The 27004-nt window shown below is 51.0% G+C and overlaps 3 protein-coding genes across 7 annotated transcripts; all 3 read left to right on the top strand.

The window, feature by feature from the left end:
- Positions 1–758: 758 nt before the first annotated feature.
- On the top strand, positions 759–8275 carry EIF3D (eukaryotic translation initiation factor 3 subunit D). Of its 2 annotated transcripts, none has more exons than XM_005488563.4 (15): positions 759–920; positions 1223–1356; positions 1565–1610; positions 1987–2123; positions 2218–2303; positions 2782–2854; positions 2993–3105; positions 3313–3445; positions 4013–4160; positions 4403–4533; positions 4982–5067; positions 5294–5423; positions 5903–6045; positions 6824–7104; positions 8116–8275. In XM_005488563.4, the coding sequence occupies exons 2-15, from the start codon at positions 1234–1236 to the stop codon at positions 8127–8129; spliced, it is 1644 nt and encodes a 547-aa protein (XP_005488620.1). In that variant the 5' UTR covers positions 759–920; positions 1223–1233; the 3' UTR covers positions 8130–8275. The 2 variants fall into 2 exon arrangements, with proteins under 2 accessions (XP_005488620.1, XP_005488619.1); XM_005488562.4 differs by having other exon boundaries at positions 2990–3105.
- A 126-nt stretch (positions 8276–8401) lies between these two features.
- FOXRED2 (FAD dependent oxidoreductase domain containing 2) lies at positions 8402–17172 on the top strand. The gene is made up of 9 exons (XM_005488561.4): positions 8402–8569; positions 9024–9569; positions 10994–11245; positions 11672–11941; positions 12636–12802; positions 13443–13608; positions 14105–14346; positions 15183–15353; positions 16125–17172. The coding sequence occupies exons 2-9, from the start codon at positions 9046–9048 to the stop codon at positions 16388–16390; spliced, it is 2058 nt and encodes a 685-aa protein (XP_005488618.1). The 5' UTR covers positions 8402–8569; positions 9024–9045; the 3' UTR covers positions 16391–17172.
- An 868-nt stretch (positions 17173–18040) lies between these two features.
- On the top strand, positions 18041–26559 carry TXN2 (thioredoxin 2). Of its 4 annotated transcripts, none has more exons than XM_005488559.4 (4): positions 18041–18202; positions 18685–18869; positions 19872–19995; positions 24757–26559. In XM_005488559.4, the coding sequence occupies exons 2-4, from the start codon at positions 18685–18687 to the stop codon at positions 24871–24873; spliced, it is 426 nt and encodes a 141-aa protein (XP_005488616.1). In that variant the 5' UTR covers positions 18041–18202; the 3' UTR covers positions 24874–26559. The 4 variants fall into 4 exon arrangements, with proteins under 4 accessions (XP_005488616.1, XP_074395438.1, XP_074395436.1 ...); XM_074539337.1 differs by having other exon boundaries at positions 18051–18154; XM_074539335.1 differs by having other exon boundaries at positions 18082–18173.
- Positions 26560–27004: the final 445 nt, after the last annotated feature.

The following is a 27004-nucleotide window of genomic DNA, read 5'->3' as shown; positions in this document are numbered from 1 at the left end:
AATCCACACACATAATCCAGATATTTGATTTATTTACAGTTCTGCATAGAAAGAGGTGCTAGCTGGCAAATCCACAAAGCCAGCACAACAACTACCAAAACTTCTCACTCTTTATATATTTTGGCAAATGAAGGTATTAATGACCCTTGGCCACAAGTTACCTAAGTAACTCTTTTTAATGAGTATTCTGTCTTCTATTGGTTAATGGGCCTCTCCCCGCTCATGCTAATTAGTCTGCATGCTCAGCGTGTCTCTCCTTTCGAGCTGCTGGCTTCCTGGGTCAGTGGCCATGATCTCCCCCTGCCACAATCACCTTTTACTGTCTTGGAGCTGATTCAGCACAGTTGCTGAGCTGTCTTCATTAGTTTCTTCCTTACCTTGGGGGTTCTGCCAAATGTCTTTGTGGCTTGTAAATTCTGCATTCTTCGTGTCCACTATCTGAGGTACATCCCTCTTCCCAAGCTTTGTTAACCTCCCCTGAGGTCACTGAAAAACGTTGATCCCTAAACCTTAACAAGGCAGTTCTACTGTCAAGTAATTCGTCTTTCTAACACCTGGACATCACTTGGAGCTTGTTTGTTAGCTCCTGTTCCACAGATTAAACCTCTTTTCTTGTTGATCAGAGTTGAAAGTACACAAAGATCAAACATTAAAGAACGACTTCTCTTAAGAATTTTTTTTTAATAGTTAACATTTTGCGACAACGCTGCCGCTTTACGGCAGCCGCGCTGGTTGCTCGCTTTTCCGGGGGTGGCGGTTTTTTGCCTTTACGGCAGGGCGCTGCCGTCGCGCGGCGCTGACGCCAAGGGCGCGCCGGGGCTGCGCGCGGCCTTTTCCCCGCCCGCCGCCGCCGCCGCCGGAGTCGCTCTCGGATCCGCCGCTGGATCCGCCGCCATCGGGGCCGCGCCGGGGCCGCGCAGGTGAGGGAGGCGCTGGGGTCGCACCAGAACCGCTCGCCTGCCGCGCCGGCACCTCCCGCGTGTACCGAAACCCCCCGGCCCCGCCCCGCCGCTCCCGCCGGTTCCGGTGGGGCCGCGTCCCCGCCCTTCCTTCCCGGCACACGCAGCGCCCACCGGGACCCTTCCTTCTTCCCCGGACCTGGTTGGCGGAGGCGCCTTCCCTTGGCGGTGGCTTGTGCCGAAGCAAGGCCTCAGGTCGCGGTGCCACACCGTGCGGCAGCTGAGGGTTTGAAAGTTTTTTTTTTTCATTTTTTCACCTTTAGAAAATTAAAAAATGGCGAAGTTTGTGGCACCCGTGATCCAAGACAACCCCTCCGGCTGGGGCCCGTGTGCTGTGCCCGAGCAGTTCAAGGACATGCCCTACCAGCCCTTCAGCAAAGGAGACCGCCTGGGCAAGGTACCTGTGCCGTGCTGGGCCCCCCTGCATGCTGCCTGCCATGCTCGCTTTTGTTACCCTGGCTGCTCCTCCGGCACCCTTGGCAGCGAGTCCTGACACACTGTGAACACCTTGCAGGGCTGGCAGGCAGAGCTGAGAGTCAGAAGGATTAGACATGGAGCATATGTTGTGTTAATGCTTACTTTTAACTGTTTGTGCTCGTTTTTAGGTGGCTGATTGGACAGGAGCCACGTACCAGGATAAAAGATACACAAGTACGTGTGGTCTGCTGGCTGCTTCTGGGGTTTATTTTCTGCAAAGTTTCCTTCCAAGCGTCGTTCCTGCTTTCATGTCTCATACCCACCCTGTAATTACCTGCACACCTCAGCAAGACAGGCAGCTTACTTTAGGAAGTGTGCTTTACCCTTGGGAGAGCTCTGTGGGGCTCTCCCTGTCCTTGCGGCTTACTCTGGGTTTTTGTACTGCCTGGGCTTGTACGGGAGGTGTGGAGGGGGAGTAGCATGCAGGTGTAAGGAAGGAGTCTTAGTTTAGATATCAGACTTTGGTGAAGGCAGATGGGGAGAGAAAGAGGCAAAGCATCAGGGGTTTTCCTTAGGACCTTGGTGCTGAGTTGCTTTGTTTTGTCCCCAGACAAGTACTCATCACAGTTTGGTGGCGGAAGCCAATATGCCTATTTCCACGAGGAGGATGAGACCAGCTTCCAGCTGGTGGACACGGCCCGGACGCAGAAAACGGCCTACCAGAGGAACCGCATGAGGTTTGCACAGGTAGAGTGTCCCTGAGATGGGATCAGAGGAAGCTTCAGCCCCACAAGATTCTTCCCAATTGATCTGTTCCTTTTTCTCTCTGTCATTTCTGCAGAGGAACCTTCGGAGAGACAAGGACCGTCGGAACATGCTGCAGTTCAGCATGCAGACACTGCCCAAGAGTGCCAAGCAGAAGGAGAGGTGAGCCTGCAGAGATGGGCATACTGAGCTCAGGTTGGAGTATGTGAACATACTGTTGATGAATTTGCAAACTTACAGTAACAGAATCTGCTGGAGCAAACAGTCAGCAAAGAATTTCAGGGTGTTTTGAGTTCAGTGTTGTTCTAGTGTCAGTAGTACTTAAAAGCATGGATTTCAAATGGCTGCCTAATAATTTAGGAGAATATTTCAGTCGTGTTTAGAAAGTAATGGTGGCATTCTAAAGAGAGAATATCCTTTCTGAAAACTGCATTTCGGTCTTCAGGTAGAACTATATAAAGAGCTGCTCAGAGCAAAGAACAGACTTCTTAATGCCTTGGGCGTCTTGATCGACAGATGGCTCAACAAATGTTTCAGCAGCTCGGTGTCTGAAAGCAGTGCTTCTCTGGTAGTGGTTTGGAAGTGGAGAAGTGGCTGTGGCATATAGGAATCACTGCTTTTCTCACATTTGTCATTTTAGAGATCGTTTGCGCCTACAGAAGAAGTTTCAGAAGCAGTTTGGAGTGAGGCAGAAGTGGGACCAGAAATCACAGGTAGACAAACTGAGGAGCATTGTGCCCCCTCTAATGGTTAGGTTTTTGTGGCTGCACTGACAGGGCAGCTCCTCTCGCGCAAATCCTGATGTGTCTCCATTTCTCTCTGTGCGTGTCCCCCCTCTGGCCGCGCAGCAGAAACCTCGTGACTCCTCTGTTGAAGTTCGCAGCGACTGGGAGGTGAAGGAGGAGATGGATTTCCCTCGGCTGATGAAAATGCGCTATCTGGAGGTGTCAGAGCCACAGGACATGTGAGTTCCTGAGACAGACCTTGCTTGCTCCTTGAGGTGACAGGATTTTTGGAAAGCGGGAGCTCAGGGGTCTCCTGCCTGGTCCCAATGTTCTCATTGAAGTACCAAAACCAAGGGGAGGTAAAGGAACACCCAGCAGGCCCTGTGTGGGTCATGGGTGGTGTTATCTGTAAGAGGGGTATCCAGATGGTCCTCTTATCTTTGCAGAGAGTGCTGTGGAGCCCTAGAGTACTACGACAAAGCCTTCGACCGCATTACAACAAGGAACGAGAAACTCCTAAGGAGCATTAAGCGTATCTTCCATACCGTCACCACTACGGATGACCCAGTTATCCGAAAGGTATCCACCAGTTTGTGAAACTCAGTGTGGGCTGTTGTTGGAGACCAGCTGTCACCATCAGACCAAAGGGCAAAAGCAAGAAGCATTAGTACCAGCATTACTGGTACCAGTATTTTTCTGAGGTGGAAGGCAGAGCTAGATTAATGCAAAGGTAGGAACACTGGCCAAGGAAAAGCTAAAATTCTGGAAGGGCAAGCAGACCAGTACTTGAGGGTAGAAAACTTAGGTCAGAAACATGATCCTTGGGCCTTGCTTTTGAAGGTGAGAAAGGCTCAGACATTTTTTTTTGTGACTTGATTTGCAGTGAGAAGCTGTGCATTTTCCAACAGAATTAATATTTCATAGCAGTTTCTTACTTTCTCCTTGTGTGGGTGAGGGTGGGCCAGGATTGCTGTGTAGTTCGGTACGCTTTGCTGGCAGCCGATGGGGTACTCACCAGTACAGCTTTCTCAGTCAGAACAGCAGAAGAAGTCAGTGATCTGGTTTGCTAGCACTTCTTGTCCTACCTAGGGAAGGGATTTCTATTCGTATTGCTGAAACAGTTTTCTCCTCCTTCTATATTCACAGCTGGCCAAGACACAAGGGAATGTGTTTGCCACAGATGCCATCCTGGCCACACTGATGAGCTGCACTCGTTCTGTTTATTCCTGGGATATCATTGTCCAGAGAGTTGGATCCAAGCTTTTCTTTGACAAGAGGGACAACTCAGATTTTGGTGAGAAAAAGTCCTGAAAGGAATTTCTGCAGCTGTAGGGTCTAATTTTCTTCATGCTTATTTAGGTGTCTTCACTGAGCCTCCTGAACGAGCTTATTACTGCAGTATGTATGATAGCTGTGTGGGGAACTTCAGTATTGATCTGCTCTGATGTGGGGCTAGAAATTCACTAAAACTGATATAGTTACTCTGACATAGTCACTCCCCCACGTATAACCATTTGCATCTGATTTTCTTCCCAGACCTCCTGACAGTGAGTGAAACAGCCAATGAACCACCTCAGGAAGAAGGCAACTCTTTTAATTCTCCACGCAACCTGGCCATGGAAGCTACCTACATCAATCATAACTTCTCCCAGCAGTGTCTGAGGATGGTAAGGTGGAGCTGTGATGAGTAGTGGGTCTGTGCTCCAGAGTCTCGAGAAGAGATTTCATTAAGGCTGCTGTAGTACAGAACAGAAGCATTTTAATTGACAGTTGTGTTACACCAGTGGTCTTTCAGTTTTGAAAGAGGTGGGATTATTTCTGGTGAGCAGTGTGACTTTGTTGTTGAAAGGTTTTCACCTTGATTTCACAGAGAAATCATCCTACTCCTGTTGATGATGTAGACAGGCTTCTCAGAAGTACACTTAATGAAGCCTAAGTGCCAGTACAAGTACTGCTTATAGTGCTGTGACTAATGTGGGCATGAGGCTTTCATCAGCTGTCTTAATGTTTTAGTGTTTCTCTACATAAGGGAAATCAGGTACTGTTACTGTAAAAGAATATTTTTCCAATAGAGGGAAGCTGTCTCCTAACATGCTCTGCTGTTTTCATCTTCAGGGAAAGGAGAAGTACAAGTTTCCCAACCCAAACCCCTTTGTGGAGGATGACATGGATAAAAATGAAGTAGCCTCTGTTGCATACAGGTAAGTTGATATTTCTGATACCCAGATTTGGCAGGGGGGCAGGATGTCAGTGTGATACGGAGGCAAAACAGGTTGGGAGTGTTATTGATAGAAGCTTTACCTTGAGAGGGATTCATGGATGACCTCACAGTGAACAGATAAAGGAGGAAAGGATTTTGCTGAATGCTTACATGGATCTGGAAGAGAACAAAGGTCAGAAATAACCAGCTGGATTGTTTATTGGCAGGTACCGAAGGTGGAAGCTGGGAGATGATATAGATCTCATTGTCCGCTGTGAGCATGATGGAGTGATGACAGGAGCTAATGGAGAAGTGTCGTTCATCAACATCAAAACACTGAACGAGTGGGATTCAAGGGTGAGGAAGAACAGGATCCCCAAGCTAGCTCTTAACTGCTTCACTGCTGCCTGACATGCCAGGTACAGCAGGGAAGATGAGACAAACATCTGGCCGTGTTCCCCGGGTGTTACATTCCACTAAGGAGTATAACTCTGGTGGACAAGCCATACTGATGAGATTCTCCTCTAAATGTGAGGTAGCTGGCTTGAACCCTCTTGTCTCCCTGGGTGTTCAGCATAGTAGCCAGTCTGTTCTTACGGTTCTCTAGAATTCTTTCCTCACAAACTGCCCCTTCTAACCAGTGCCACAAATGTTGAGCAATCCCAGCTGTTTGCATTTCTCCCTTCCCAGTGCAAGAGCTTTCTCCGTAGGCTGCAGTTCACCCTCCCTCACGTGGTACCATAGGCTAGACAGCTTCCCTATGTGATGACAAGGTGGCTGAAGAGATGGCTGCTGCTGGCTTGTCAGGCTGACCCTGTGTCTGATTCTCCTCTCAGTATTGCAATGGAGTGGACTGGCGCCAGAAGCTGGACTCTCAGAGAGGGGCTGTCATTGCCACGGAGCTGAAGAACAACAGCTACAAGCTGGCCCGCTGGACATGCTGTGCACTGCTGGCTGGTTCAGAGTACCTTAAACTCGGGTAAGGGGGGCAGTTCACACCAAATGTCTTCCAGGTGCATTTTTTAGTATTAAATTTGGTGTATGGCTGAGTGAAGCATTTTACAGAACAAGTAATGCTAAAATCACCCAGTGTTTGAGTGGCCAAAAAAGGAAAGCTTGTGGTGAGGGCACCAGCCTTGGTGTAAGCTGCTTCTTCTCAGCATCCAGCTGTGACTGACCCACACACGAGGGACAGGTGGCCTGTGTGGGCTCTCAGCCTCTTTGCTGTGGTCACCAACAAGGGAAATAAATACAGTCACTGTGGTGCCTGCCAGGAATCTGCTTGAGATCCTCAGTGCCCTGTAACTGAGAAATTAGGTGGTGGGGGGAGATACAGCCACACCTTTTTTTAAACTGTCTGCTTAAAATCAGTTGAGTACTGCAGGTAATGAACAAGAGGCTTTTGCTAAATGAATTCTAGTGATTCTGCCATGCTCAGTTCCATCCACAGACACAGAATTTATTCTTTTCTGTCTTTTTCATTCCAAACTCCCAGCTAATCGTGCTATTTCTTAATTTTATCTGTGAGGCTAATTCTTCTTTATCTTTTGTACCTCTCCATCCGATTTGGGGATTTCCAGGTGCATTGCAGATTGACAGTTTGTAGCCAAGAAATCCTCTTAGCTTTCAGTGTTGGAGTATTAGGATTTTTCAGCCCAGAAAACAAAAATAAGATGGTCACGCTGCTTTTCTTGCTGGTGTTCTGCTGTCTGGGTGTAATCTGCTGATACCCCTGTGGTTTCTTCTTGCCCCCCTAGGTACGTATCCCGTTACCACGTGAAGGATTCTGCCCGCCACGTGATCCTGGGCACACAGCAGTTCAAGCCAAATGAATTTGCCAGCCAGATTAATCTGAGCATAGAGAACGCCTGGGGCATCCTGCGGTGTGTCATTGACATCTGCATGAAGCTGGATGAGGGGAAGTACCTCATCCTCAAGGACCCCAACAAGCAGGTGATCCGCATCTACAGTTTGCCTGATGGCACCTTTAGCTCTGATGAAGATGAGGAGGATGAGGAAGAAGAAGAGGAAGAGGAAGGTTTGTAGCCTACTTGGTGCTTTATGCTTTAAAGTGATGTTCTAGTCTGCATGAAATGGGGTTATGTATGATTAAGACCAGAGTTAAAGGGTCAGATCTGACCAGTGCAATGGCAGGAGAGGAATGAGGCTGGAGAATGTGTGGTCCCAAGGATGAGACTCTGTTGAAAAGGTGTGGGTGACATTGGGAGTACTCAGCTGGAAGAAGAACAGCACAGAGTTGGAGATGCAGATGTTGTGCCTCTGTACAGATACTTGATGGGGACTGATTTTAGCAGGGTTTGGGGGGAGGTCCCACATCCAGAGCACTGCCTGGCAGAATGAAGCCTGCCAAGAAGCCCTCCATTCAGCGGCCCCAAGGTCTGCAGCAGTGGGTGGGTGCTGATTTCTGTTGGTACTGGGATATTTTTGGACTGCAGTTTTAGAAATGGCAGTGACTATGAGGTGACACATTTCAAATGCGTGGTGACAGAGCGCAATTGAGGTAATGTGGTGAAGGCTTTTCTGAAGTGACTCTTGAAGCTGAGCAATCACTGGCTGATCTGGGTGTGAGTTTTGGAGCATCCGTGGTGCCCAGTGGACAAGTGCTGCCTTCCCTTTGCTGCCTAAAACCATCTCTGATGTGAGATCTGTATGTGCTCCACTGACAGAGGAAAATCATTTATCCTAGAGCTCTTGCTTCTGTGATAGAAAAAATATCTCCCAGATTATTTTTAGGCTGCAAGCTTAGCCCGGCTGCTCTGGATTTTATTATGGAAATGTTAGTTGGGTTGCTGCGTAATTTGTTTAGGAATGTAAATTGTTTATGACGAGTGTGTGGTCTTGGCTGATGGGCAGGTTTGTTGGGAAGCTGGACAGAGGCAAGGAGACAGTTGGAGGTGGGATGCATCTCCCAAGTGACAGCCTTGGTTTTTTGTGTTCCTTGTGGCATTTCCTTGACAGCGAGGATTTAATTTTGGGGTTTTCTTCCTCCAGCTGCATTTGCTTAATTTCTGCTTCTCTTCCTTTTCAGAGGAAGAGAGCTGAACCCTACAACCAGCACCGAGGGGAGGGGCTGCAGTGCCCGGGCAGCCCCAGTCCCGGGGCTGGGCTGTGGCAGTTCCTTTGCCCTGGCTGTGCTGCACATCGATCATAAACGGGGGAAAGCGGAATAAAGTTGATTTTGCCGAGTGCCGGCGCTGTTTGTTTGTGTGTGTGTGCCTGGTTCGGGTCTCCCCCGCGGTCACGGCTCCGTCCCGCGCCTGCCCCTTTAAGCGCCGCCCGCCCCCGGACACGTGGTGCGCGCGCCGCCATGGTGCCGGCGGCGGGAAGCGGCGGTAGCGGCGTCACGTGACGCGGGGAGCGCGCCGCCCCCCTCCCTCGCCCCCGCAGCGGGCGGGAAGCAGCGCCGTGCCCGCCCCACCCTGCCCTGCCCGGGCGGCGCGGGAAGGAGGAGGGAGCGGAGCGGCGGGAGCTTCATGGTGCAGGTACGGCCCCGGGCGGGCGGCGGCGGCGGCGGCCCCGCGCGTCACGTGCGCTGCGCCTCGTGCGCCGTTTGGCGGGGGCGGGGGCATCAGGGCCGGGACCGTATTGGCGGGGGAGGGAGGGCAGCGCAGGGCACCCCCTCTCCCATTGGCTGGGGGTTCTTGCACCGCCCGTCCCCATTGGCTGGTGAGGCGCAGAGGCGCTTGCGACCAGCAGTCCACAGGTGCTGCCCCACCTTGCCACCTGTGTGGCGTGGCGGGGGCCGCTGTGCGCCCATTGGCTGGAAGGTCCAGGACTCCAGCTGCTATTGGCTGGCAGGGAGCAGGGCCTCGCTCCAACTCCCCACGCTGTGTGGGGGCGTCATGGCGGCGGTGGGCCAAGACTGGTGCGGTCGGGGGTCTCCTGTGGGGAGGCTGCAGCCCCCGGGGTGATGCCTCCCGGTCCTCTTCCTTTCAGGGCCGGCTGCGCCAGCCCCGCCATGGCCCCGGCGGTCTGCGGGACCCTCCTGGGGCTGGCCATGTACGCCAGCGGCCTGTGCGCGGTGAGTGGGGCCGCGTTCCTGTACCGCGACTACTGCGTCATCGGGGCCGGGCCCGCGGGCCTGCAGGCTGCCTATTTCCTCCAGAGAGCCGGCCGGGACTACGTCGTGTTTGAGCGGAGCCATGCTCCCGGCAGCTTCTTCGCGCTCTACCCTCGGCACCGCAAACTCATCAGCATCAACAAGCACTACACGGGCAAGTCCAACAGCGAGTTCAACCTCCGCCACGACTGGAATTCGCTCCTCAGCCACGACCGGCGGCTGCTGTTCCGACGCTACTCTCGCGACTTCTTCCCCAACGCTGACACCATGGTGCGTTACCTGGAGGACTTCGCTTCCCTACTGAAGCTGCGGGTTCAGTACAACACAGCCATCATCCATGTGACATTGGAGAAGAATGAGCAGGCCTGGAACGGCCATTATTTTCTCCTGACCGACCAGGACAAGAAGAACTACAAGTGCAGGTAATGGGCTTGACATGCAGCTCAGAGCTTTGCCCTGTTGAGGCATGAGTACCTCTGAGGATGGAGATTTCACAGCCTCTTAGAACCTTAATCACCATCAGGGGCAGAAAACATTTTTTAGGAATTGGCAGGCAGATGGGTGGAATAACTGCTCCTGGGAAGGCATTGCCTTTCACGAACAGTGTTTTGCTTTGGGCAACTGAGGAGGTTGCGAGGGCAGACACAAATTGGCTGCCATGGCCATCACTGCAGCGTCTGTCCTTGATAACTATGCTTGAAGGCACTTTTGTTTTATCGCTAGATAATTGCTGTCTGTGAAAAAAGTAACTCAGTTGTACTCAAAGCCAGCACTGCCTTTATTACAAACTAGATTGAGTCAGACCAGTGACATCTTGCTCCCGTTTTCCCGCATGTGCTCAGGGGTGTGTCCCAGACAAGTGAAGCCCTTGGTTAGCACAGAGCTGGAGCAGGCAGCGGGGAAGCAGAGGAAAGTGGGGAATTTTTTGGGGAGGGGCAAGGACTGTGAGAATAACCCTCAGGGCTGCTGGTCGCTGAATTCCCCTTCCACTCGTCCTATTTGTGTGTGTGTATCCCGTACCACCACTGAGCTCCGTTCCTAAAAACCTCGAAGTTACTCGTGTGAACATACGGAGTATATTTCTCACCTCTCTTGAGAGTCTCAGCTCTACGACAGCAGGTCGTGCTGGCTGTCACTTGCCGGTGTGCTGCTGGCAGGCTCCGAGGGGACAGAAGGCAATCCCGGACACCCACGTACCGAGAGCGAGCTGCTCTCGGGACGCTGTGTAAGCAAGACTGGGACAGCAGGCAGTGCTGCTTGCCTCAGCCGCCTGGTGCTTCCATCCAAGTCACAAAAACTTCCTCAAGAATCAAGTAAAAGCTCTTATGGAGTGATATAAAAAGATCACTGTAGTTATTTTTGGCGTTAACAATTAGCGATGTTGCTAATGTATTTTTATGACTGGCAGTTACATTTCAAAATATCAAAACTATTTCCTGTCTGTCTTAAAAATGACTTCTGCTCTGCCAAATGTCAACTCAAATTTGGAATCCAAATAATTTTTATGCAACATGTAATCAACCTGTGATACTGTCAGTGATTTCATACGAGTAGAAGTTGCATTCATGAACAGGCGAGGGAGATGCATATATACACAGCACCCACACTGGCTGTTGCTATATATAACAGTGTTCCTGGTTGTCCTGAGGATAGGGAAGAGAGGAGCATGTCATTAGTTGAAGCTAGGTAGAGGTTTCTCTTGAAACCATGGCCTGTGCAGCTGGTCCAGTGTCATTGTGGGGGTCACATTGCAGCCACCTTCCACAGTGGGAGGAGGAAGGAATGAGGGGATGGAGCCCCTTTCCTGAAATTCCTGCATTCCCATGTGCTATCCCTGTTCTTGCAGCTCTTTGTTGGTTGCTGCTGGGACGTGGGTTCCCAATGTGGTAAACTTTCCTGGCTCAGAGTATGTTGAGGGGTACGAGACCGTGTCCATCAACCCGGAGGACTTCACTGGCCAAACTGTGTTGATCCTGGGCCGAGGGAACTCGGCCTTCGAGACAGCAGAGAACATCCTGGGTGTCACGAATTTCATCCACATGGTGAGCCGCTCCCGCGTGCGCCTCTCCTGGGCCACCCACTACGTCGGGGATCTGAGGTAAGGAACTGCTCCTGTTCCCAGGCACCAGGCTGGATTGGTGCTCTGGTCATGGGGGCCATAGGGGAAATATGGGGCTTTCCATAGGTCCTTGCTTTAAAGCAGTCCAGATTTCAGCTGCTGAACACAGAGGCTTGGTGAGAGCTTTTTAGGACCTAAAATAGAAACATGTCTGCTTGGAAACTATAATCTTTAAAATGTACTGGCTCTCAAGTTATTCCCTTGCTTCTAGTTACAGAGGAAAGTTAGGAGGTTGGCTACATCCTGCAAGGACAGCCAGGCAATGTTACCTCTGCTGTTCCTGTGAGCCCTGAGACTCTGGGAGTAACCCTTACATTGAAGAGGAGTTGGGATGCCTGATGAATTATCCTATTTTCAGAAGCTAAGACAGAACCTCCTTTCTTTACATTCTTGTATTTTCCGTAGAGCAATTAACAATGGCCTGCTGGACACCTACCAGCTGAAATCTCTGGATGGGCTTCTGGAGGGCGACCTGGAAGATCTGGCTATCGTTAAGGACAAAAAGGGAAAGCTGCACATCACGCTGCGGTTCTACTTGGAGAACAGGAACATCAGCGCAGGCATCGACTCCATCACCCTCCCTCAGGATGAACTGGACAACTTTGCCACCCGTGCACCTTACGACCGTGTCATCCGCTGCCTGGGCTGGAAGTTTGACTTCTCTATCTATAACAGGTGAGGGAGAACCAGGATCTCCATGAAAAAATGTATTTAGGATGAAGGGCCTGGGTAGGGAGGAAGGGAAGAACAGGTCTTCTCCTGGCAGCATTGCTTGGACCTCTGTGTGCTCTGAGCTGCTTGGTGCTGCGCAGTCCTTTGTTTATCCTGCAGGTAAGGCTGTTTATCCTGCAGGAATGTGTGTCACTGCCCTCTGACCAGCAGGCTTTAAGGCTGTGCTGATGGGAGCAATGAGACCTGAGTGACACAGAAAAGCTTGTACCTTTAGAACTTAACATCCTGACCTGCCAGATCACATGGACAAGGCTAGCAATGTTTGGGGTTTTTTTCTGAAATGAGGATGATAAAGGTACAGATCGCTACAAAAACGTTTTGTCAAGGAAAAAAAATTCTCTGAGGATGCAGCCTTCATTCCACCTTGGTACATCCTGCGGTTGAAAATGATACTGCTAACTTCACTGTCTTCCAAAATTCATTGTTAGTGGCTCAGCTGAGAATTAGACCTTGTTCACGGCTGTCTTGAGATGAACACCCTCCAAAGATCCTCATTTTAGTAGTAAACTCCACTGAAGGCAGCAGGGGTATGAAGCAGAATCTTGCAGTGGCTGCAAAATAATGTGTATCAGAAAACCCTTTTTATTTTTCTACTCCTGTCCTTCCTGATAGCCTGCTCTTCTCTTTTGCATATCAGATCCCTGAGAATGATGCCAGGAAAAGGGAATATTAAGAAGTATCCTCAAATCAAACCCAGCTACGAGTCTAGAGGCACTCGGGGGCTCTTTGTTCTTGGCACTGCTAGCCATTCAGTTGACTTCAGGAAATCTGCTGGGGGCTTCATCCATGGATTCCGGTATACAAGTGAGTACTGGGGTGTATAGAAAGGGCGGAGGTGGAAATCCTCCCTCCCTTCAAAGGAACAATCCATAGCTTACTGCTGGGAAGAGATTGCCCTTAGTCTTGTTCTGGCAATAAAAAGAACAAAACACAGTCAAGCTGCAGCTGCATCATCTGAAGTGGAAGAGAAGTGACTTGGGGTCATATATGAAGTTTTTGGTTGTCTGTCTTTGTTTTGTCTTGTATCTCTCTTGCCCGCTGTCTGTTATTTATGTAACACAATAGATTTCTTCCTGCCAGACGCTCTGCCTTGTGACAGGCTGTGGGTGAGAGGTCTGTGCTGTGGAGTGAAAACCCAGCAGCTGTGGGCAGTAGAGAGAATTTCCTTCTTTATGTGTGTGTGCCCATCCTTATCATTAAAGGACTGCTGAGAAGTAATGAAATGTCCCCAAGGACCCCCCGCCCCCTCCCCCACCACTTAGCATCACATCAGCTTTCTGAGGGCATCTCCACTGCAGTTACTGGTGATTGGGGTGGGAGATCCTGAGCTCAGAGGAGCTGTAAAGGTTGTTTATTGCCTCCTGCTGCAGCACAGAGATTGGATTTCTTAAAGCATGAGCTTGCCTTGTTAAATAAGCTGTCTTTGTTTCTGTTCATGTCTTAGCTCGGGCAGTCCATCGCCTATTGGAAAACCGTCACCATGGTGTCCCCTGGCCATCCACAGTCTACCCTATTACACAGCTGACCAATTCCATCATCAAGAGGGTGAATGAGGCCTCGGGCCTCTACCAGATGTTCAGTGTCCTGGCTGACATCATACTGCTGAGAGAGTGAGTGAGTGTTCCCAGCACTGCACTCCATAATTTCATTTCTGTTTCTTTACCACTGCCTCCCATGTTGCCCCTACACCAGTTGTGCTGTTCCTGCCTAAGGATTTTGCCATTGCATAGGTAACCACCCCAAACCTGTACTACTGCTCCAACTGGTGCCCAATTGTGCACTCTGTTTCTCCCTCTTAAAGGGCTGAAATGGTCCAGACCTTCCCTCTAAGCTCAGGGGTGTAGCACTCTTTTACTGACTCCAGGAAAAAAACTTTGTTGAGCAGTGCTACTGTAGAGAGACTCCCATAATCCAGGAAAATAATGGTGTCTTGTAACAGTAACTGCAGCCTTTATAAGCTCTGCATCAAGTCCAGCTCAGATTTGTAATGACCAAACAAAATTACTATCTGATGACTTTTTGGCTTTAGCCTTGACCAGCTGAGGGTGGGTTGGATCCCAGCTGGCTTTCTCTGGTGGAAAATTCCAATGGTGTTTCAATTCACAGGAATGCCACAGCATTTGAATACCTGGAAGAGTACCCTGTTGGAGTCCTGGCCGAGCTCGAAATGCAGACGGGAAGAAAGGCTCACAATGGGCTCTTTGTCATCATTATGGAGTATGGCAGGAATTTCTCTGGGGCTGACAAGGATGTCTTCTACTACAACCGTGCTGTGGGAGAGGCGCAGCATGCCTGGCAGTCCAACTTTTTACATCCTGTTATTTACTATTACAAACACCTCCCAACAGGTAAGCTTTCCTGCTACTTGTGTGACACAACCAAAACGAAGAGGGATAAAGATAAATCAGAGCCAGAGTGGGGGTGGTACCTGAAAGCACTATTCCCCCTTCCTGTGAGACACCTCCCACCACTGTATGAGCTGAAAAGGAAGCTGAGAGTTGGCAAGAAAGTTCCACCTGTAAGACCGATATAAGGGGTGGAGGGTTGTACCAGAGACCTCACATTTGAAAATAGGAACAAACAGGCGTGCTGGAAATTTCCCCATGCCCAAAAAGAGGAACAGTTCTTCACTTTGGCTGGCACTCTATGTGAATTTTGCAGAACCTGACAGATGAGGGTGTTGTTGTTTGGCCATCGTGCTGCAAAGAAAAAGCTGCTCTCTGGCAGGCCCAGGTCTGAGAGGTCACACAGACATAGAGGCAGCCAAAGGCAAGGATTTGAAGAGGAGTGTTCTCTCCAGCAGCAAGCAGGCTTAGGGTAGACTTCCTTGGGAAATGAGAGTGTTGAAATCTTCATCTCCAGAAACCTAGGGTTAGGGTCCAGCTTGCCTTCTCAGAAATCAGCATGATGGGTAGCAGCACTAAACACAACGTAGCCCATCTGGCAGTCCCTGCCCAGGGGGAACAGGAGTGAAATGACAGGAATGCTACAGACAGGGACAGAGGGCAGCTGTGGAGTGGCAGGGCTGTTGAGGACAGAGCTAGCAGAGGGGATTGCAAATGAAAGTAACAGATTAAAAGGTCAGGACAAAAGCGGAAACAGCTGTCACAGCTGCTTTCCACTCCCCAAGCTCTTTTTAATGCCATTTTGTTTCTAAGAGCCTCCCTTAATGTTCTCTTGGCAGAGCGTGAGATGAGACTCCGTCCCCCAGACTGGCCTCTGCCCCGGCCAAATGCCATCCATCACATTGTGGAGGACTTTCTGACAGACTGGACAGCCCCGAATGCTCACATCCTGCCGCTGAGGCGCTTTCTGGAGAACTGCCTCGGCACCGACCTGCGCAATTTCTTTGCAGGTAATTTGTGCACAGGGTCAAAGTGGCAGGAAGAGGAGGAGCAATGTGAGGAACAAGGGACAGGAATGATCTCGTATGCAAATAGCTGAGATCTCCCTGTGGTGAGCTGCTTGTGTCTCACCATCAGTCACACCTCCTCAAGGCACTCACCAGATGGTACAAAGTGCTGTTCTGTGTGTGTGTTCCCAAAGAGTCCTTGCTCTTGTCACCTTTAGAAGGAGGCTGGCCCAGGCATGCCAGGACTTAGAGAAAGGCATATAAGGTCGGGTTCAATCCTTTTTTTAGCTGCAGCTTTCCTTTCTTCTTCATTATCTGAACATGTCTTTGTGCCATTGTGTACTAGATCTCATGTACTGGTGATTGGATTGCTTTCCCATGGGAAATGGGAGTGCTGTGATGTGAGAGGTGAAGAGCCTCTGCTGCCTCCCTTCCTGGTATTAACACTGGTGTGGGGCCCTCCTGCAGGAAGCCCACGTGGCACGCAGAGGGAAGCCATCTTGTAGCACAAATATGCCAGATGGATGCAAGCTCAAATCCAGTCCCTTTTTCTCTCAGCGTGCAGACTGGAGATCCCTCTCTGCATCTCCTGAGCTTTGCAGAATTACATCAATCACTGTGCTGCCACCCAGGGAAGGGGAGCGAGTGGGAAACTCCAGCCATCTTCCCTCATCCTTTCTGCCTTTTGTTTTGAACAAGTCCCTGATAGTTTATGGGAGTATTTCCCTACGGGGTGTCTCTGCTGACTCTAACTTTTGCTCCTTTCCCCTGCAGAGTCCTGTTTCCTGTTTGCCTTCACCCACCAGAAGCTGCCTCCCTCCTGCCAGCAGGGGTACATTCGAATGCAGGGGCTGCTGGGGAGCCAGGAGCTCCGGCAGCACGCGGTACAGGCTGGGCTGCTCCAGGATTACACTCCCACAGACTTGTCGGGTGACAGACCCCCTGACAGCCACCATGGCTCACAGGAGCACTTGACGAGAGATCATGGGATACCACTTCGTCCTCTGCAGCATCTTGTTAATGCCAAGGATGAGCTTTAACCTTTCTTGCTGCACACTGAAATCCATAGGTGCTCTCGTGGACAGTACTGTAACAGAGATCCACAGCAGGATTCTGCCCTTTCCAGCATCCCTTTTCCATCCCCATGCCTCCCACTGATCATGAGTTGCCAAAGACCTGCTCAGATCTTGCTGTTACAAAGAGGACCAACATCCTCTGAAGGACTGAGGGACCAAAATCCAGCGATGCTGAGGTTCCATTGTTGTCCTTGCAGAGTTCAGAGTGGCCTGAAGATGGTGTTGGTGTTTATCTCACCGGGATCTGCAGTGACGTACAGAGGCCACAGAAGTGAGCGCAGGAATGCCTGGGAAACTTCAGATGTCACGTCCCCCTCAGAGATGGCCTGCTCACAGCCTGTGGCTCTCTGGTCCCTGGATGCCCTATGCTGTGTATACTTGAAGATTTGTTTCTGCATTGAATCCTGAAGTGGTACTCCAGGCAAACTTCCTGGTATTTTTCCTGCATTTGAGTTAGGGCAGTTGTGTAGCTTGAGTGGGGAAAGATGATTTTCTTTTAGTTGCTGTATAGGTCAGATAATTTATAATTTCTAGAGAACACTACAAGGGACTCTTTCCTCCACAACAGATGAGTAGCTTGCTTGGAATGCCTGGGACACAGACTTACAGAGTTTGGGTCTGCTGTCCTCATGGTTTTTTTCTCCCACACCAAGCAGCCTAGAAGGTTAGCCTGTCTTTTATAAAGCATGACCAATATTTCTCCTATTTGCACTATGTCCCATCAAGAAAGTTTGATGATGTTAAAATGCTCTTTCTCTGTTTTATTCCCCTCCAGTCATCTTGAGATTTTAGAGGGACTGACAGGGAGGTTGTCTGCACTTTACTGCTCCCCTTGTCAGCCACATATGCTTGGCTATCACCTCCCTTTGGACTCCTTCCGTGGGCCTGGAGTTGCAAAGCAAGAGCAGTTTTGAGCTTGACCTCATGATGTCCCTGTGATTTCTAGGAAATAGAGGAGGGATGAAGGGAACAGGCTTTTATCTCCACATGTTTTTCAACTCTCTAGCTTCTTGAAAAATGCACACTATTGCCTCCAAACTGAGGGGAGGCTGTACCTTACATGTACCTAAAGCTCTGCCAGTGCTTTGAATTCAGCTACTGTTTCCCTAAAATCTCAGTTCCTTGGAGAGGCAGGGAAGCAGAAGAGGTCAAGGCAGTGACAGGGGAGTTCTTGCTCTTTGAGGATGCTGGGCTCTGCAGGCAATGCTGCTGCTGGAAGGCAGTGCCTGTTCACATGCCGCTGGAGAGGGTGGCATGGGCCCGCTGGTCTGTGGTCACCCCTGAGTGCAGGGGTCCAGGTTGCTCCCGGTGCCCGTCCCGTGTGGGCGCGTTGTGGAACGGAGTTAATTGCTGTCGGGGGACTGTAGAGCTGTGCACTGCCAGGAAAGCTTAAAGCAGGTGACGCTCGCAGCCCCTTGCCCAGCCTCCAGCTGAAGAGAGCCGCCAGCCGGAGGGACCGGCCGTGCCACCGGCACCGCGCCGCGGCTCGGGCTGCGCCAGCGCGCTCAGGGGACGGCTCTGCCGCCAATCAGCACCCACGATCCGTCCCACGTGACACATCCCACCATCCCTCCGGGGGCGGGGCGAAGCGGCCTAAAGGACAGGCACGGCAGCCAATCAGAGTTGCCCGGCTCTCCGGGCGACTGCCAATAGGCTGCGAGGGCGGCCGGCCCGTCCGTAGAGCCTTCCGGCGGCGGCGGCCAATCGGCGCAGGCGGGCGGGAGCTCGGTGTGTGCGGGTCAGCTCGGTGTGTCCGGTCACCTCCGCGCCGCGAAGGTGCGGGCGGGCCGCGGGCCCGGCGGGTGCAGCGGGGCCCTCCCGGCCCTGCCCTCCCGCCCTCGGGCGCGGGGAGCAACGGAGCACCGGCCTCTGGGGCCGTTCTCCCCCACAGCGTTGGGGCCCTGTGCCACCTGTTGCACAAGGGCTGACGGAGCCCCGCGGTGTCGGAGCGGGCCTGGCTCTGCCCTGTGGGTGTGGGGGAACGGGCCGTGGGGGCAGCTGTGCTCCACAGGGCTGAGCGAAACGGGGAGTCTGTGCCTGGGGCTGTCTCCCTGTGAACGGGGAGCAGGCGGGCTCCAGCCGGCAGCTCCGTGCCCGTTGGGCTGGAGCCGCAGAGCGGGCGGGGCTGGGCAGGGGGCAGGAAGCAATCCCGTCATACCCCATAAGCTTCTCTCCTGCCTGGGGGGGGGGGATCGGGGCGCTGCTGCAGTGGGACCAGCCGTGGGGTGCACCCGCCCCACCAACCACTCTCCCCACAGATGGCCCAGAGGCTGGCGCTCCAGCGGCTGCTGGCGCTCCCCACGCGGGGGCCCCTGCCATCCCACGGCAGGGCCTTCGGCACCTCGGCCGGCCGCAGGAACACTTTCAACGTGCAGGATGGCAGCGACTTCCAGGACCGGGTGGTGAACAGCCCCAAGCCCGTTGTGGTGGACTTCCATGCGCAGTAAGTTCCACTCGTGGCTCTTGCACCCTTCTCCACCACCACCCGTGCAGGTGTGTCACCGTGACTTTCCTGATGTGGTGGCACTCCGGGCTCACCATGTAGGAGCATGCCTGAGGGCTTCCCAAGCTGTGGAGTTCAGTGTTGAAAGGTGCTTCTGCTCGTCAGGCTCAATCCATGAAGATTCCCTTCACAGCTACACCCTGCAGCAGTGTCAAAGAGGAGTGCCAGGAGGGCATTCCCCAGGGTGGCACAGCTGCACCTTCCAGGTGTCACCCCAGCCCCAGTGTTGCATCATCCTACAAAAGATTCCTCAGGAAAAAGCTCTGATATCTACCCTATTTGGCTTCATGGATGCAATGTCCTCGGGGAGCTCTGCACTTGCTATGCCTCACCATTGTTATGGTGTATCATTCCATGTTTCTTAAAGCTGCATGGTTTTGAGGCTCTTTATAGCAAATGTTTTTATGTGTTAATAACAGCCATGTGACACCAATGACAGCATTTGTCATCAATAAAAATGCTGTGATCCACCTGCCAGTAAAACTATTCCTAGATGCTATCTGCTCTATTAACAATTATCTTAACTGATTAAGATAATTAGCAATATTAACTGATTATCTTTGAGTTTTTCACGTATTTTCATAGTCCTCCAGTTACTGTTATGTGAGCCTGTTACACCTGATTTGGTGCAAAGAGAACACAAAACAGCCAGAAAACTTCTGCTGTAAATAAACTAACTGACAAACACAGTGAGCACTAGTTGGGATCATCCAGGGAGGAGAGGACAATTAATTGAAGCCTGAAGCTGGACGCAGAGCTTCCTTAACCTTTGACAGCTCCTTTGTGAGAGAAGTGTTTTTCTAAGCCGTGGTTTTGGAATTGTATTTCCAGGCTGGCTCTTGAGTGGAACAGCAGTGGTGGCAAAGGCACTGGTGTTCCAGCACGCCTTCTATGGCTGCACCTGCCTCTCCTAATGTGCCCTCTCTTTTCCTGCTCCATCAGGTGGTGTGGTCCCTGCAAGATCCTCGGGCCCAGATTAGAGAAGCTGGTGGCCAAGCAGGAGGGGAAGGTGCTGATGGCCAAGGTGGACATTGACGATCACACAGACCTCGCCATCGAGTACGAGGTAGGAGGTGGAAGAGCACAGACTTTGTTTGGCTGGCAGTGCAGAGGTGCCTCCCTGAGGAGAACTGTGCCTGCACAGCAGCAGCACGGGAGGGGAGGGGAAGCCCAGAGCCTACAGGTTCCTGATCCATTGGGTCACTTGTCAGTAGGTGGATTTTGCTGCTTGGCTCTGCTCCAGCTCTGCTGGTCGTGCCCAGCATCCCCACCTCTGATTCTGCAGGGAGGTGTTTCTAGGCCTTGCAAGTGGCTGTGAGTGTAAACACTTCCCTGGCTTCGAGGAGCCTGGAGTACACATGGCATTTTGCTGCCAGCTGGGGTGCTCAGGTGCAGGGCAAGATCCTGAAGTTACAAACCCCACTCTGCTGTGCTACTGAACATGGTTCTTTGTGCAGCCAGCCTGTCCTCTCTTTCCCTTCCTTGTTCAGTATCTTGAGCTGGGTCATAACATCCCCATCCTTAAGCTGCAGTACAAGGAGACACAGTGAGTTTTGTTTTGTTTGGACAGGTAGAAGCCAGGTCAGAAAAAATAACAGGAGCACACGTCCTGCTCTTGAAAGGGGAGGACCTTGCTGCTTACAGTAGTGTCTGACATTACTGCTGGGTGTGTTCCCTGTGCTGCCTTTCTCCCAGGAAGAAGCAGAATGACTGGAGAAGGCCATGCCTTTAGTTTACATGATTCATTTATTTGTCCCCTCTGACAATAGTTAGGTAGTTTAAGAAACAAAAAAGCTCCTCTGAGGGCCGTGCTTGCCTCTGTTGTTTCTCCTTGCAAACAACCACTCTGCCCATGAAGTTTGGGCATCCTGCTGTTATGTTTTACAGGGGAAAAACATGCCTCATTTTCACTTGGGTATCATGCAGATGGATCTGCTCCCCCTCTGCAGATTAAGTCCTGCTCCCAGGGTGACAACTAGCACAGCAAGCTCCTCAAACCGCCCTGAAAAGTGTGAACTATCTCCTGAGCAAGCTGTCAATTTATTGAGCCTGGAGAAGATGCCGTTCCTACACCCTGCTGAGCCAGAAGCAGACGGAAGCGGGAACAGCTTGTTCCCTCCCACTCTTTCCCCAGGGAGACCTTTCTGCTGTGCTGTGGTGGAGTGCCCCCACGGCTGGTGGCCACAGGCATGATTTGCAGTTCCCACAAGCTCAGCATGAGAGCCTCCAGGGTGCTCTCCAGGGTGGAGGCGTGCTGGCAGATACATCCCAGGCCAAGGAAGGTGGCTGCTGGCTCCTGAGCAGGCTGGCTGCTGCAAACCCAAAACCCTGCATAGCTCAGAGGGTGCTGGTGAGAAGTTGAAGAGGATGAGGTGTTTTTAGTGATGATCTGAAAGTGTGTAAATCCTAACAGATGCAGGGAAAGCTCTGGTAGCAACCATGCTAAGGAGAAGAGAATAGAGATTATTAGCTCAAGTCATGTATTGTTCCAAACCTTCCAGTAGATAGAATGAGCTGAGATTACAAGAGGATAATCTCAGGGGAGTGGAAAACGACAGGCAGGGTGTGTGCATGCAGAGAAAGGTCTGTGAAAACAGGCTGAAAGCCCAAAGTTGTGCAGCTTTGATAATGTGCTGGGTGTCCTCTCCCCACGGGTGCTGAGGGAGCACTGCTTGCTGTGTGTGTTTGTGTGCAGGTAGGACTGAGGCTGCAGGGAAGGGTCAGCTAGCAGTTCATTCAGGAACCTTATTTATAAACATGATGAAGTTTTTGTTTTGCAAGAAGCCCTCCTCCACTTTTGGAGTGATGCGTGTGTGTCTTGTCTTGGCCATTATCCCCGTGGCTAAAACGCTGTCCTTAGACTGTCTGCATGTACCATAGCTGCAAACAGGTAGGGAGGTGGGAGAATTTTGTGCTCAGATCTTCAGAGTTTGGAGCATCCTTTCTGAGGCAGAAGTTTTATTCATGTGCTGAGCATGTGCTTGGTTTTGCTTCATCTTCTGGGAAGTTACCATGTAAGGAGAAGTGTAAGGGCTGATGGGAAGGCAGTAAGTTGAGATCAAAGAGGGACCAGAGTGTTTGTGAGAGATCAGGAAAACCACAGGTGGTGTTTAGAGGGAACCAGAAAACATTTATTTTAAAGTCATTCTTTAGGGAATCAGATGTCTGCACGCTGCGGAAGTGTTTGTTTGGGGTTTTCAGTGTCCATGCCACCCCCACAACTCCTTCACTAGCTGCCAGGAAGTCTCACTCCATCCATGTTTATTCCCCTGCCCACACACACACGCACCCCCAGCTTGCTGCCTGCTTGCACAATGTCCTCTTGAGCAGCCTCCTGGGTGCAGAGGGAGGCAGTGGGAGGGGGAGGCCCCCTGGAAGAGCTGAGGAATGCTGGCACATTCCTTCATACAAGCCCTTGGCTCTTAGCCATCCCAGCTTAGCACAAAGCACAGATGCATTTCCTGCAACTAGGAATGTCCCCTGTGCCCTTCCCTGTCCGGTTATGCCCAGCACAAAAGTGTTTTCTCTGGGGACTCCCTGTTTTATCAAATACCTTTCATCTCTGGTTGTGGCCTTTCTCCACTGCTCCAGCCAGATCCTGACCTCTCGCCCCAAGAGCAGAAAGGGAGAAGAAATACTTTTGTTTATCTGCAGTCTCTTAAAATTCTTCAGATTCATCTCTTGCCTTAGCCAGTTGCCTCTGTGTGTGGTAACCAGGAAAGGGCAGCCCCTTCTGTGGCCACTGTGGGTGGGCAGCTCAGGAGAGCCACTGGGTACAGAGGTGATCATTCATCATTGGAGCTCCATCCTGTTACCTGCTCACTCAGAGGCCTGAGTGAAATACTTCCCTCTGCTCTGTTGTGTGGCATCTGAGCTTGTATAAAAGTTTCAGATGGGAGAGAATTCCCTTGGTATGGGTGTTGCCACAAATAACCTGGATGGGCATGTTTATTTATTTATCTGTGGTCAACACTAATCAAAAGCAGACTGATTTTTTCTATAGAAATGCTCTTCAGGGAGGAGTAAAGTTTGTTTAGGTTCAGTGCAGATGGGACCCAAAAAAAGAAAAAGTGCTCTCAACTTTGCATTCTAGAAATTCCCATGATATTTGCTTCTCAACCAGCAAAACAAAGTACATGCTCCATTAATAGGCTGCCCTTACTGCAGCTGGCAGGAAGGAAGCTGACAAAAACATCGTGTTTTCTGAGCAGAGGAAAGTTGCTCTGTGCCCTCAGTTCTCATCTGGCTCTGCAGCACCAGACCCAGACCTTCCACTCTTTCTTTGGATTTGCTCCCCTGCACAAAGAGGGAAAGAGACAGAGGAATCAAGGCCATGTGAAACTCGTGGGTGCGCTGGTCAGCCTGCAGGGCCTGGCAACGTGGTGTTGGCTGCTTCTCACTAGAGCTTCCAGGAGTTTTGCCTGTTCCTCACCCCAGCCCTAACAGGGGCGAGCTCTTGTTTTTTTGGATAGGATTGGAGCAACTCTGCTGGATATTAACCCACTGTGCAAACCGGAGGGAGGCTCAGTGGAGGTTTGCCTTCTCAGGGACGGAGCAGCTGAGTGCAGTGCATCTTTTCTCTCTCACAAAATCACAAGGGAACATGTTGGCACCATCGGCGGTGCTGGGGCCCAAGCCCTCTGGATCTGCTCCCTGCAGTCACTAGGAGGAGCTGAAGATTGTGCATTGAGCAGCCCCGACGCTCCCATCCCTTCAGACGAGACTGCACAAGCCCTGAAGGACACTGTGGGGAGCCACGCTGGACTGCCCAGCTGGGACCGGGTGGGAAGGGAAGACAAAATGTCCCTTTCATCTCAGGCTCCCATTGGAAGAAAAGCCAGCCCTCTGATGGGTTTCCAGAGGGATTTACAGATCTCTGTTGGCAGCAGGGCTGGCAGTGCATACGGGAAGGCCCTGCAGGCTGGAGAAGAGTCAGCGGGCAAGATAAGGACAGGATGTGTTTTGGGGGGAAAACTTTGCAGAGATAAGCTGTGGGGTCAGAAATGTGATCAGATCTTCCATTGCTGTAGCTCTCCAAGCTCTGGTTGCTCCTTCTTTCAGTCATGTCCCTGGGGTTTCTGCTGTCACTAGTCAACCAGCAAGTCCCTGGGGAATGTTGTCATTTCCAACACTGTTCTCTTGGATAATTCCCAGCAATCTTTGTTCTGAACTAAAAAAGCAGCGCCCAGAGCAGCACAGCTGCCTGCTAGCTCTGGTCAGAGGGACTTTTTCACTTCTTACCTCATCATCAGGGATCTGCATTGAATGACCACTGGTTTGTGACCAGTTAAACAACTGAAAACAGAACTGGGGAAAGGAAGAAGGCTTGGAGGGGATTGTCATTGCCATAATATGAGCAGGAAATCTGCCTGTGCAATGGTGGGGTGGGTTAGGGTTAGAGCTCCAGTCCTGTCTGGAGAAGAACACAGGTCCAGTCTCATGCTACTCTGGCCATAAAATGTCCAAAGGTCATTATGTCTGAGATGTGTCCTAGGTGTGTTTGTTTATGAGAGGACAAAAGGGAAGGAGGAGAAGAAGCTTTTTTACTGGAGATGGTTTTTGTATTAATTGTGGTTTTGTCTTTAAACATTTGGGTCTTATTTAAACTCAAAAGCAGCTCAGCCTTATCTCCAGTAGAGTGGTGTAAGTCAGTGCAGAGAGGGGGAACACAGAGCTCAGCTGGCCTGTTTTGCCAGTGGACATCTTACCCTAGAGGAGTGTGTGCTCAGCTCCCTTGTAGCCACGTCCTTAGACTTCACTGGGAGACCAGGGGCAGGTGGCTTCCTGCAGGCTTTGCTCACCTGTCTCCCTGTTTCTCTTGCCCCAGGTGTCAGCAGTACCAACTGTGCTGGCTATGAAGAACGGAGACGTTGTGGATAAATTTGTGGGCATAAAGGACGAGGATCAGCTGGAGGCGTTCCTCAAGAAACTCATTGGAGCCTGAAGTAAAAGGGTGGCTGTACCCCTGCCTCTGGACACGTCCATGTTGTGCATTCCTTGCCTGGGAGAGCTGTGGGCAGGTCAATTGCCTGCCTGTACAACCCGGGGGTTTCTTCTGTTTTGGTGTTTTTAGGAGATGGAAAATGTTGTAACCCTTCCCTCCTTCTCCCCCTTCTCATGAGCAGCAGTAGTTGCAAAGGGCACTGAGGAGCAGGGCTGCTTATTCTCAAAATGGGGAATGTGGCTGGAATTAGGAGCCTGTGTTTATCAGCCAAGAGCTGACGTGCAGAGCTGCTGCTGCTGCTGAGTTAAGAGGAGGAATGTTTTTGTCTTTGCCTCACATCTGATAGCCCAGAGCAGAGGGCAGCTGCTCCCTGCAAGATGATGGTACATACCTGCCCTGGGTGGGTTCCTTTAAAGCTGAGAATGCCTCTGCCTCTGTGAAACCTGTCTCTTTCTTCCTCTGTCCTTGTCTTGATGGGACAGGTACAACTCCTCCACAAATCCATGGGCTCCCACCATAATTTAATAAGAGAAAATAGGGAGAAGTATTTTATAGATCTCCTTTTGTTTGTCTGCAGCAGTAGAGAACTTTTATCAGTCACTGCTGTCTAGCCAGGAGAATAAAACTCCATTCTCACAAATCTGTGCAGAGAGGTGAGTTGGGAGTATCAGCAGCACAGTTTCTAATGATAAGTTGGGTGTGTGCAGGTTATGACTTGATCTCTTACTAAAAGGTAATGTGCTGAAAACAAAATAGGGTATTCCTTCCATGGGACTTTCAGTAGGACCCCCTTTGTGTGCTGCTGGATGCAGGGGGCCAGAGGAGGACTCACCTCTCATGCACAGAACAGCTGCTCCTTGCACACAGGGAACCTGAGCTGTGCTCCCTCCCCCTGTGCTTTTCTCACCCCTCCCTGTCTGTGGAGCTGAGAGCCTCCCTCTCCCTGTCGTGAATAATTCAGCGTGGCCACACGGGTGAGCTCTGCCAGAAGGCAGCCTTTTGACTTCAATTGCCCTGACCTTTGGACTAAGGGTACCAGTTGTGGGCTTCTGTCTGAGCAGCCTTCAGCCCTTCTAACCTCTTCCTCCTCCTCCTCACATACATACACCTGTTTCCTGTCAACCTGGCTTCGGAGTGCTCCCAGCCTCTTCCTGAGCTTGCAGGCAGAGCACAGCACCAGCACTGATGATTACTGTACTGTTTAATTCCAGCTTGCTTATCTAAGCTGCATGAGAACATTGTAAATGCTTAATAACTATGTACAAGCTGCCTTTTTTTTTTTTTTTTTTTTTACCACAGCTTCTGTTTCCTTCAGTCAGTCTTAAATCTGCTCTGGCATTGCTCCATTTTACCTCCCTGGTATATGAGCAGCCAGGTAATTTTTTTTCTGCACCTCTGCAGTAACAATTTATGACTTTTGAAGGAACCAGGGGAGTGGTGATCCAAGTCCTGCTGCAACTGCAGTGCAGCTGGCTGGCATCACTGCTCCCACCTGCTTCTGTTCCCCTGGAGCCAGGCCACAGCACAAGGTGGTACCGGTCTCTTGAGGTGGGTGCCTCCCACTGGGGCTGGGCTGACCTCACCGCTGGCACACTACTAGAGGTGATGTCACTTGAATGTAATCTGGTAAAGAACTGTTGGGCAGTTAGAATCAATAAAAACTGGCATTTCATTTTATTCCAGAGATCACAGAGGCTGTGCTGCTCCTGACCTCCTTGGGTTTCAGGCTGGGCAATTTCCCCTGCAGTTTCAGTGTTCCTGCTCTGTAAACACTTCTAGTAAAGACTCTCCATTTTCCTGCACAAGCAGGAAAAGTAGGGGAACAGCGTCACATACCCAAGAATAATGAACTTTCTTGCCTCACCATCCTACAGAACAGGAAAAAACACAGTGACTTTGCATTGTGTAATTAAGGGGCAGTACAAAATAGTTATTTTATTGCTTCCTTCTAAGGAAAAGCAGAGCTAAAGTGTCACTCAGCTGTTAAAGTGCCAGCACATTTTAGGGTGCATTATGGGAAAGCCACAACTGTTTCTTTGAGATAAATGCTGAAGACCCACGTACTTGATGCCTTGTGGGAATCCTTCAGAACAGTGTAACAGGTGGACAGTAGGAGGAAAGGTTTGGGGAC

Source organism: Zonotrichia albicollis, chromosome 4 (assembly GCF_047830755.1).
Source record: "Zonotrichia albicollis isolate bZonAlb1 chromosome 4, bZonAlb1.hap1, whole genome shotgun sequence".
NCBI lineage: Eukaryota > Metazoa > Chordata > Aves > Passeriformes > Passerellidae > Zonotrichia > Zonotrichia albicollis.
The sequence above is the reverse complement of the archived record's forward strand: the minus strand, read 5'-3'. Positions and strand labels throughout refer to the sequence as shown.